Source organism: Mchenga conophoros, linkage group LG7, assembly GCF_057382185.1.
Source record: "Mchenga conophoros isolate Kocher_MC1m ecotype Shallow Benthic linkage group LG7, M_conophoros_male_GT1.1, whole genome shotgun sequence".
Lineage (NCBI taxonomy): Eukaryota > Metazoa > Chordata > Actinopteri > Cichliformes > Cichlidae > Mchenga > Mchenga conophoros.
In genome coordinates, this window is record NC_140532.1 from 8796080 (window position 1) to 8807028 (window position 10949).

At 40.7% G+C, this 10949-nt stretch overlaps 2 protein-coding genes across 3 annotated transcripts in view; both read right to left on the reverse strand.

Moving 5' to 3' along the window:
• kxd1 (KxDL motif containing 1) overlaps window positions 1–2358 on the reverse strand; it is a 2945-nt gene extending 587 nt beyond the window's left edge. Inside the window, exons 1-5 of the mRNA XM_085281896.1 lie at window positions 2235–2358; window positions 1831–1950; window positions 1557–1709; window positions 1436–1482; window positions 1–355 (exon numbers count right to left, since the gene is read on the reverse strand). The exon at window positions 1–355 is cut by the window's left edge and continues 587 nt beyond it. Coding sequence (XP_085138022.1) covers window positions 99–355; window positions 1436–1482; window positions 1557–1709; window positions 1831–1928 — 555 coding nt within the window. The 5' untranslated portion in view covers window positions 1929–1950; window positions 2235–2358 and the 3' untranslated portion in view covers window positions 1–98. The remainder of the gene's footprint in view (window positions 356–1435; window positions 1483–1556; window positions 1710–1830; window positions 1951–2234) is intronic.
• Window positions 2359–4077: 1719 nt separating this feature from the next.
• sinhcaf (SIN3-HDAC complex associated factor) lies at window positions 4078–10723 on the reverse strand. 2 transcript variants are annotated; one of them, XM_085281895.1, is made up of 6 exons: window positions 10565–10723; window positions 8004–8131; window positions 7769–7868; window positions 7547–7670; window positions 7109–7259; window positions 4078–6326 (listed from the first exon to the last, which is right to left on the reverse strand). In XM_085281895.1, the coding sequence occupies exons 2-6, from the start codon at window positions 8129–8131 to the stop codon at window positions 5996–5998; spliced, it is 834 nt and encodes a 277-aa protein (XP_085138021.1). In that variant the 5' UTR covers window positions 10565–10723; the 3' UTR covers window positions 4078–5995. The 2 variants fall into 2 exon arrangements, with proteins under 2 accessions (XP_085138021.1, XP_085138020.1); XM_085281894.1 differs by lacking the exon at window positions 10565–10723 and having other exon boundaries at window positions 8004–8137.
• Between the last annotated feature and the right edge of the window lie 226 nt (window positions 10724–10949).

Consider the following 10949-nt stretch of genomic DNA (forward strand, 5'->3'; position numbering starts at 1 on the left):
ACAAATGACCGCAAACATTACAGTGGCAAGTGCACATGCAATTATACAACAAGACTTCCTGAAAAAAAAGAAGTTTAAAGTGACCCATTAACTGTTCACTATTCTGCAGGGACTGAGTCAGGACCCTCGTCCTGCAGGACAGCTGTCTCTAGGAAGTCAGAGGTGGGCGTGTCAGGTGGCTCCTGAGAGAGCTCTTCAGAGCATCTGCTCACAGTGGGCGAGATCACATCTGGACTTGTGTCACATGACTCTGTGCTCTGCTCTGAGGTGGCTGTGGTAGTTGTTGTGGCAATGCTTGGGGGAACTGGGTCAAATTCATCATCATCTTCCTCAGAAATGGGCGACTCATGGATGTCTGTCAGGAAAAATACATTGTTTAAAAAATTCAATTTACAGTGCCGCGAAAACATATTTAGCTTCTTCCTGATTTCTTAGTTATTTGCATATTTGTTACACATGTTTAAGATCATTAAGCAAATTTTAATATTAGACCAAGATAATCCGACTAAGTACAAAATGCATGTTTGCCATCTAAACCTCATCTAAACCTACCTGGTCCTGTGTGAATAAATAAACCTGATAAACGTATAAACTGTTACCCTTGGCAGCAAGAACTACAGTCAAGTGCTCTGTTAGTTTTACACCAAATAAAAAGGGACTGCAACCTTTTAAGTTTAACTTAAGTCTCATCAATCCTCAGATTATTTTCTTGATGTAAATATTTTTGTGAGAGAAGATGATTTGGTGTTTTCTTTTGGGTCAGCAGTGGTTTTAGCCTTGGAACTCTCCCATAGATGCCATTTTTCTCTAGTTACTTTCTTATTGTTGATTCATGAACACTGACTATAACTGATCTCAAATGTTGTCCTGGGGCCTTCTCTGATCTGCTGAATGAGTCGTTGATTTACTCTCAAGTAATTTTTGTAGGCCACCCTCTCCTGGGAAGGTTCACCATCGTTTTCTCCATTTGCAGATTTTGGTTCTCTTTGTGGTTCGCAGGAAATGGTTTGGTAACCTGAAATATCAGTCAACTGTGTTTCTCAGCTGTTTCTTTATATTGTGGCATGAGCTGCCGTTTTTTGAGATCTTTAAGCTTACCTCACTTTGTCAGGTTTAGTAATTTACTGATTCAACAATTCCAGCAGTAATCAGGCCACTAGTGAGGCTAATGAAAGTGAACTTAATCACAGTTAATTCAAGTTTCAAGGGGTGGGGAGGGGGTAATTAAATATCCACAGAGAGCCAGGTGAGATCGGATGGCTTTCCCCCCCCAATAAATGAAATCATCATTTAAAAACTGCATTTTGTATTTATTCTGATTATATTTGTGTAATATTACCATTTACTTGATAATCTGAAACATGCAAGTGTGAAATATGAAAAAAAAGAAGAAGAAAGAAATCAAGTTGTGATGAATAGAAATCAAACAACTCACTGCTGAAAGCTTCTGGATACTGCTTAGCTATCTTTCCTTTTAGTGTCCTGGAGAGGCAGAGAAAGCCTGTGATTAAAGGTGTATTTTTTGTTTTTGCATGGTGGGAGTAGTAGACACTAACCTGATCCTTCTAAAGATGCTGTCCAGATCTTTCTTCATCTCCACAAGAGTGCGAGTGTGGAGTAGGAAACGCTCGTTCATCTGCTGCAGGCGTACATTAGACAGCCCATTAAAGTTGATCAGCATTTCATTGGTTTTCTCAAAACGGTCGAGCCTGTTTTCACAACAGTTAACCAGAGAAACAGAAATCTTAATCTCAGACACAAATGAAACGACCCCAAACAGCAGACATAGTTTATATTTCATGGCACCACTGGGCCCAGTCTGGTACTCACATGTGTCTCTGAGCCTGGATGATGGCGTTAACATCCTCAGAGTTGACCATGCTCAGCATCCGATTGCAGAACACGTCAGATGCCGTGTGCTCCACCATGATGACGAGCAAGCCGAAAAAACTGCAATTGGAAACATTTATTCATAACTGCATGAGCCAAAAATATCCAGAAATGTAAAAACAGGCATTTAATCAACGAGAAAGAAATAAGCTAGATTTGTAAACGCTAATTAAATCAGAGACAGTCAATTCCAGCTGTGAATTGTTTATTCACCGCATGCTGTGCCGGTGTTTAACTGCCCTCCAGCTCCCCGTTAGCACCCCAAACCAACCACCGCAAGATTAGTACGCTAGCTACCGAGCCGTAATAATAATAAATGCAACTACAAAGTTTACATTACTTACCTGAGCTCGGACGATGGCTATCTGTAGAGTTTGGACGACTACGCAGCAGATTAAGACTATATTTGACACCTGGCTGTGAAACAAAAACAACCCACTTCCATATGTTTTTCAAGTTCCTGTCACGAGACCAACGCTTCCGGTCTAAGGTTTTGTTTGTTTATTTTCGTTGTTGTTTTTTCATTAGTTTTCGTTAATAAGCTGTTTATATTAACTTATATATTTTTCAGTGAATTAAAATTAAATCGATATGTTTAATTCTACTGAGCCACGTCATTGTGTTTTATTTCGTTTTTACGTGCCATTCTTCCGCAATTTTATTTGTTTTTTCCCTACTGAGCTAATATGATTCCAGACAATTTCTTCTGTTTAACTGAGATCATTCTTGACTTTAGTGAAATGTCTTCTTTTGTCATTATAATGTTATTTTATTGAGCTGCTGTTCTTTATTTAAGGTACTTTCTGACAGTGTTTTGTTTTGGTCGCTGCAGAAGAGAAAGTTCTTAATTGCATTATTGTTTGCAAGTCATGGACGGAAGTTTCAGTGACAATGAAATACACGACATATTTTGAGACCTGTCCGGGATATATCCCGCCTCTCGCCCGGTGACAGTTAGGATAGGCTGCAGCACAACTATGCGAGGAAAAACGAATGCATGCATGGAATATATTTCGAGTGTATATGACCTTTAATGTTTAAGCCTTACAGTGAACTTGAAGAGCAGCAACATAATTAGCCTCATGTACATTTGAACTGCTATGTTTCTCTCTCTTAAAAAAAATAGTGTAATAGTGTAATAGAATTGCTTTTGCTTCAGAACTGCTTCTTTGTGGCATAGATTCAGCAAGGTGCTTCAATCAGTTCTGAGATATTTTGGTTCAGATTGACATTATGGCATCACACAATTTCTGCAGATTTGCCAGCTGCAGATCCATGATGTGAATCTCCTGTTCTACCACATCCCAAAGATTTACTAGATCGTGATCTGATGCATGTGGAGGTCATTTGAGTACAATGAACTCTTTGTCATACTCAAGAAACCAGTCAAAGATTATTTGAATTTTGTGACTTGGTTTTGTGACATATCCTGTGGAAATCAGCCATTAGATGTGTACACTGTGGTCATAAAGCAATGGACAGGTTTGGCAGCAATACCCGTGAAGGCTGTGGTATTTAAACAGTACTCAATTGGTGCTAAGTGGCTCAAAGTGTGTTAAGGAAATAGTCACCACACCAGCAGCCTGAATCTTTCATACAAGGCAGAATGGGTTCATGCTGTTTATGCCAAATTCTAACCTTACCACTCTCCACCATTACCACTGCAGCAAAACTAGAGCAACATTTTTTCAAACTTTTTACTATCAAGTTTTGGTGAGCCTCTGCAAATAGGCTGTTCTTAGCTGACAGGAGTGGCACACGTTGAGGTCTTCTGCTGCTGTGGCCCATCTGCTTTGGTGGTCAACATGTTATGCACTCAGAGATGCTCTACTGCATACTTTAATAGTAACGATGAGTGGTTATTTGAGTCACTGTTGCTTCCTATCAGCTCAAGGCAGTCTGACATTTTCACTCACTGGCTATTCTCTTTTTAAGATCATTATCTGTAAACCCTAGAGATGTTTGTGCGGGTAAAACCCAGCAGATCAGCTGAAATGTTCACACTGATACGTAACATGGTGGGAAATGTGCTACATTTGCAATCTGGCTTGCTGATTAGAGATTTGCCTCAGTTAGACAGGTGTATATGTATAATGTAATTATGACATGCACTCCCATATTTAGAAGATAACGTCTCTCTTTCTCTCCCTTTCCATCTTACACCAATAAATTCAGTCACTCCATACATCCAGAAAGCTCACAAAATTACTTTTTATTAAGGGAAAAGTAAAAAAAAAAAGTACATGATGTATAAAAAATACAAAACCATTTTGTCTAACTTGTAAGTTAAGTAAATGCATAGCAACAATACATGCAAATCTAGAGTTATGTATCCTACTATTGTATCCTACTATTCTGTAACATTTTTAAGCTACAAGGTAAAAAGGGAGAAGTACAGTTTGGTTGCAATCTATCAGCTGTTTCAGTCTACATGATAAAAATCCAAAGTGATGATACAGAATAAGTTAGGTTGCACGCAACTCAACCGATGAGCAAATAAATATTTAACAACATTTCACAAATATTGACAACCACTAATTGAATGCAATGTTAACCAAAGCCTGCGTGAGAATAACATTCGACTTCTGATGAATAAAACCGTACTATGAGTAAGCTAAAGATGAAAAGAATTCACTTCTCTAAGTAAGGATACAAATAAATATGAAATAAATAAATAATGAAACCTATATAAAGAGTCATATGACTCATCCAACCCCTTATGTACATAACACACCCGCTGCTCCTGACTACAACATCACATGTATGAAATTTCATATTAGTGTTATTTTTAAAACATACATATAAATGACCTCGGACAAGCACAAGTGTCCATAGAAAACCTGCATTGATTTGACATTGGGTGAATTTCAATGTGCTTTGGCTTTCATTTGATAAATAAAGTAATATTAGGCAATATATCACAACACATTTGTGGTATATAAGAGGCAATGGCATAGAATTTTAGCTTGTATAAAGTCTTTTACCGTATACTGACCCGGGAATGATGGAAATCACTGATATCGATATTGCTAAAATGACTGATAGACCGATTTTTGTGTTTTGCTGTTGTATTGTGTGGTATTATTATGCAAAGACACTTTTATTTGTTTTTTTTTTTACATATAAAAATAAGTTAAAACTTCAGAAAAATGGATCCAAAAAAATAAAAGTAAGATTTACAATTTTTTATAAGGCCATGCAATTTTTAGAAGACTCATACATCAGATCAGTCGGTCTTTTGGATGAGTGGGCTTGCCATTCATGCAAAAATGCACTGTGTGTGTTGCTGAGGCCACAATAAATATTTGTACTGTCCCTTTTTGTTCCTTATACCAATGCAGATTTAACACTAGCGCTGTCTGTAACACATAATTAAGGCTGGTGTATTTGCTGTTGAAGCTGTGAATAGGCCTTATTCAAATGGGACCCATACGTATTTACACACAGAAACGCTAATCCAGTCTAAAAACCACAAACTCTTTGTTAGGAGGGGATGTTGTCGTGAGCAGACAGAAAAACAGAGGGTTACTGTACAGGTCTGTGCTCCATCAGTGTACAGTGTCATTCATTCCAAAACGGGAGATATCCACCATTTAAAAAAAAAAAAAAACCCAAACAAACTCAGATATCAACTCTGAACAAAGAAACCAAAATTAATTAACCCCATTATATTAGTCATCTTAACATATATGCTTATAAAACATCTTCACTGAGATGGGTTCAGCTGTGTTTGTGAGCTTTAAGTAGCACCTTTTTTTCTGTAAATAAGTGGATGTATTGCGTTTTGGAATAAAATCTGATAAAAATGTACCAGCAAAGTGGAGCTCCAGCATTTCAAAGTAGATCAATTACACCGAGTATGATGGTCCATCGTCGGGATGGCAAAAATATTAAATACAAAGTAAAGACAGACAACGGAGAAACACAACAGTCCATAAGTTATCATTTAAATGCAATCAACAATCCTCATTATGGAGAAAGGATTTTTCAGCTGCTTTGTAACTGAAGGCAATCTGAGGTCACTTTTTTCTATAAGTGCTTGAGAGAAAAAAAAACAGCACCTCAAGATTTCTTCAGAGATGTGTGTGTGTGTGGGGGGGTGACTTTACCACCCTTCCTCCCCCACCACCTCACTCCTGACTGGTGGCGATGCAACATGCAGCTGAGCAGACTCTGCACTTTCACCACAAGTTGCCATCTCCTTCACTTCCTCTCCCATCTGGGATTTTTCCACACACACCCGACCTTCCTCTGCCTCCACCTCTTCTTCCTCGTCCTCCTCCTCCTCTTCCTCCTCCTCCTGCTGCTGTTGTTGCTTCTGCTGCTGTTGTTGTTGTTGTTGTCGTTTGTTGCGGCAGCACGGTTTGAACAGGTGGGGGTCGATGAGCACCTCCCCAAAGCGCCCCTTGTAGATTATTCCACAGCACACCTTTTGCCTGCAGAGAGCATGAAATGAGACAGAAAGCATTATGGCTCTGTGTGTTTACTGTTATTTAATTGCATTAAAATGCATTCAGTGTTGAATCTGGGTTATCCTGGATTAGCATGGCACTTCATGTGTTAAAGGTAGTATTGAGTATTTGACAGAAATGAATGCATTTTCCTGTTGTTTCTCTGTCTGACAAACAAAAAGATGTGCATTAGGCTTAATATATAAAACATCAGGCACCACAAAAAATGCTCTAAGAAAAACGAAATTTTTAAAAATGTATTGAAAAACAAGTCAAAGATCAAAAGTCAGTTATTAAATCTATTTTAAAAATGCAACATTTTAGGTTTTTTTTGTAAAATATATTTTCATGCTTTGATAGATTACTGGTCTCAAGCAAGTTTCAAAATCTCTACAAACTTTGCCAATAAAACATTACAGATTGTCTGGAAGGTAAAAGTAAACTCAAATCCTAAATACATTTTTAACAAACCTGGAAAATTGTCACTAAAAATAAATGCAACTATTAGTTAATGACCCAAAACGAACAAACAAAAATTATTTACATACAGTAATAAGCAAGTAACAGTTAGTAATATTAAGCTAAATACATAAAGAAATCCCTTTAATGTCACTGTAATCCAGCAGGGTGGGGCATCGGTGGGAGTTTCACCTGTATATGTAAAGCAGGCGAAGGCTTGAAGGTTTATATACAGTTAAACCACTTGTAGTAGATTATTCTAAAAATTAAACCTGTAGATTAAAGAAGTGCTTCACTGTCCGCCTTACCTCTTCCAGTATGTTAGGTCCAGAAATGAGAAAACGGGGGAGCGGCTGGATCCTGGGCTGAGCTCTGTGTCGGACCCCTCGTCTGACAGGTTGCTGTAGCTGGGAGACTGAGCAGGGGAGGCACTGGAGGTGGTGCTGTGGGCATCTGAGTCTAGAGGACAGAATAGGACAAATAATATATATATATGTATATTTTTTTTAAAACCTGAAAAAACCTGAATGAAGTAACAGGAGTGCTACTACAATCCATTAACCCAGTGCGCCTGGAAAGGAAAGGTAAAGTAAAACTGAAACGTTGTGGTACAAACAGATGTGTGCTGGTGTATTTTTAATGTCCCGATCCCACAGAAATAAACACCTTTCCAAACCTACCTTTTTTTAGCCATTATTTTGTCATGACTTTACCATTTTCCTCAAATATACATCATAATTACTTACTGTGTCTTTTCAGCTCTTTCTGAAGCCTGTTGATCTGGCTTGGCCGTGCTTTCTTGGAGATGGACTTTATTTTCTTGGGCCTGGAAGTTAACTTTAAGCTGGGACCTCCTCTGGCATCAACAACCTGGATGAGGGACAGGAAACCGGACGAATTTGTATAATTTGGGTTTTATCATCACCATAAAGTGATAGGCCGGTCATGCTGTCAGCACTGAAACTCACATGGTTCCAGTTCTTCTTGGTTCCCACAGGGAGTTTTTTCCACCGTTTCACAAGGAGCACGCAGGCATTACAGATTTCTCCAGACCGGCTTTCGCTCAGTCTGGAAGACAATTTCAGTTTGTGATGAGGAGGAAAAAATGGAAAATCTTTAGCATCAATATGACGTGCACAGCCAAAAAACCATGACAGGTATGGTTTGCCTGCAGCCCCGCACATGCTCAGGTGTATCTCTTACCCAAAGCAACTCCTGAAGTCTTTCTCATAGCGCTTGCTGTCTGTGAAACGAGAGCTTGACGACTTTGCACGGCAGATGCAGCAGCCGTCCAAACTCCTGTACATTTTAGGCTTGTGAAAGCCAAACATCTGCATTCAGGGGAGAAAAAAGGGGGGTTAAATGTTTACATATGATCAGTGTGCACCGAGTGTTTACTGCTGCAGCAGCAGGAGGAGGTGGGGGTGGAGGAGAATACTCCCTTCACCCCTACATTTGCAGTGCAGGTCAGAGGTGAAGCACAAATTTCAGTTAAGTCTGCAGTGAGCGGACAAAAATGTGTTTAATCGCCAACAATGTTCACGGAAAGCAGTTTTGCTGGAGCATCTCTCCGCTTTGACCCACATGGAAGGAGAGACAGAGTGGGGGAAGTAGGTCAACAGTCAGACAGCGTGTCAGACAGATAATGTCACCATGCTGCGCTCACAGGATTCACGCTTCGTTTTGGAAACCCAAAATAAGATTTAGGCACGCAATCAGTGCGAGCCTCCGGGCCGCACAAGATGCGTTATTCGTCACGAGGTGGAAAGACAAACTGCAAAATGTGTACCGCGTTACTAGAGAAATGCCAGTAAAATATTATACATCACTGCGTCCGGGGGAAATTACTCGAAATGTAATAAGCGTGCACAGGAATTATGATTTATGTTGCTAGGCAAAATTTAATCTCTACGGCACATGTAGACCTGAACTGCGGCAAAAACTGTGAGCCGCGCCCCCCAGACTGGGCTTTTTTTTTCCTCTTGCCATCAGTCCTCGGGGTCTTCTGACAGTGCGGTGCCATAGAGAGTAAAAAAGAGCAGGGAAATGGCGAAGAACTCTCACTCTGCATGATTAAATCAGATACTAGATATTGGGCATTTCTGTGGAGAGGTCAGTTTAAAAAGCAACACAAGCCGACATGAAGTAAGTTACATTGAGAAAGGAATACCAACTCTGGCACTTATTCTAACCTGTGACACAGCTAATATATTAACTGTGGGGAAAAAATGGGCTATACCTTAATTTATAAACGATTTCACGTGGTATAGTTCCTATACAACAACAGAAGAGATTCAATAGCACTTTACTGTTGCGCAGTTTTATTTGTAGTGAAGTGCAAACATTGTTTTTCTATACTAAAGTCCTTTTAAACAAGACGTGCACCTAACTTGCACTTCGAAAGCTAAGAAAGCAGCATTCATTCAAAAAAGAAAATGTAACCAAGCAATTTAAATAATAAAACTAAATAATAAAGGGTAGAAACTAATTTGTTTCTACCCTTCGCGTGCCTCATCTGTAAATTACAGACGATCTCTGCAGCAAAATACAGTACGTGACGCAACTCAACATGGCAACACACTTCAAAGGCGGAGGCAATGTGGCGAAGGGGGTGTGATGCGATTTTCCGCAAAAACTGCAACATTTAAAACAAACGCTAAAAAGAAAGAAAAATCACCGCGAAAAGCTGCCGAACTCGCACGAATAACACCCTCGCCTTTCAGAATAAAAGAAGACACCGAGCAATGTCCTCTTTTTCATCGAGAGAAAAGTGCAAGTCGCCAATTTTCACCGCCCACTCCGCCAGCGAGGAAGCATGGCATGCCACACGACCTGCTTCATGCGCACCCATTTTATGATGACCATCCTCTGCTTCCACGATGCCGAGTTTATACCTCAACTTTATGCTAGGGGATAAACTCGGACTAACGTGTTTCGAGAGCACAAAAAATAACAAATAAAATCGGCGGGCTTGGTGTTAAAGGGGAGCTGCTCTGAAATAAATGTGTAATTTGATCTTTACTCTTTGTTATTCCAGAGCCGCGTCACTGCAACAATCCACAATCGGCTACATGTGCGGCAAGTTCAAAGCGGCGGCTCTCGGAAAGTCGCTTTTCTCTCCGGTTTCTCCCACAAACCACATTTTTTATCCAGCTTGGCTTTCCTGCTTTGGTTGGTGATTACTTTGCGCTCGCGGGAGCGGTTTTGTTGACAGCGGTGGCCGCGTGCTGAGACGCATCTCCGCTCCGGGTGGGCGTGAGAGGTTCAACTTGGCTTGCCTAGCAGACAGAAAATGTGCGGCACACTGCATCCACGCTTGTCTCCTTCTGTACAAGAACACATTTGCAGCCCAGACGCTCACATTAACCCACTTTACCACGTTTACATTACCGATAAATTGTCGCCGAAATGCGCCGAGCCAACCCATAATAATAACAGCAGGAGCACGAGCACCAGCAGCCATCCCCCCCTGCTCCTCTTCGTGCCCGCACGTGAAAGCCCCTTCAAACGCATTTTAAACGCACATTTGCGCTTTTCCCGCTTTCCTCCCACTTTGCCCGGTTAGTTTCGTTGTTTCTAAGGTGACCTACAAATACCGCTGACCACCAAGTCGGGTCCGCGCAGCAGGCCTTAAAAATAAAAAAAGAGCAATTGTTCGTGAGGCATCTCGAAGCTTGTTTCTGAATTACGGCCCTGAAAAGCGCGGCGAACACTTTTAAAAGGCTTTTTAAAGACGAGGCCAGACGACCACAGACAATCGTTACCTTTCTGCGAGTTGTGTGGAGCTGATCCAAAGTAATAACAGTCCGAATACCGCGTCGTTACGCTGTGACTTATGAACATCTACCCTCATCGGTAACCCGCTCTCTTGTTGATGTCTGCGCTTGTGGACGGGACTAGAGTTGTGGACTATTGTGCGCATGCGTGGTATCCACACCTCCATTTCAGAGTAGAGACGAGGGCTTTTTTTTCTTTTTCTTCAATCAAACTATTTACATAAACGACGTATGACGTATGCGTGCGTCTGCATTCTACTGGCCTTATAAGGATGGGAACATTGCGCGGGAACAGGGGGCTCGGCCCCGGTTGCTATGGCACATTGGAGAATGTAAGCAAGGGGGCGGCGCCTGTTGTTTTACTACAGGACGC

Bases quoted from the DNA above. Each gene is read 5' to 3' on its own strand.
- sinhcaf (XM_085281894.1), bottom strand. From the start codon at position 8,137: ATGCAGATGTTTGGCTTTCACAAGCCTAAAATGTACAGGAGTTTGGAC. The intron at 7,671-7,768 runs GTGAGTTTCAGT...TCCCTCATCCAG, and splicing joins CCAAGAAGAACTGGAACCAT to GTTGTTGATGCCAGAGGAGG. The intron at 7,260-7,546 runs GTAAGTAATTAT...TCTGTCCTCTAG, and splicing joins GAAAGAGCTGAAAAGACACA to ACTCAGATGCCCACAGCACC.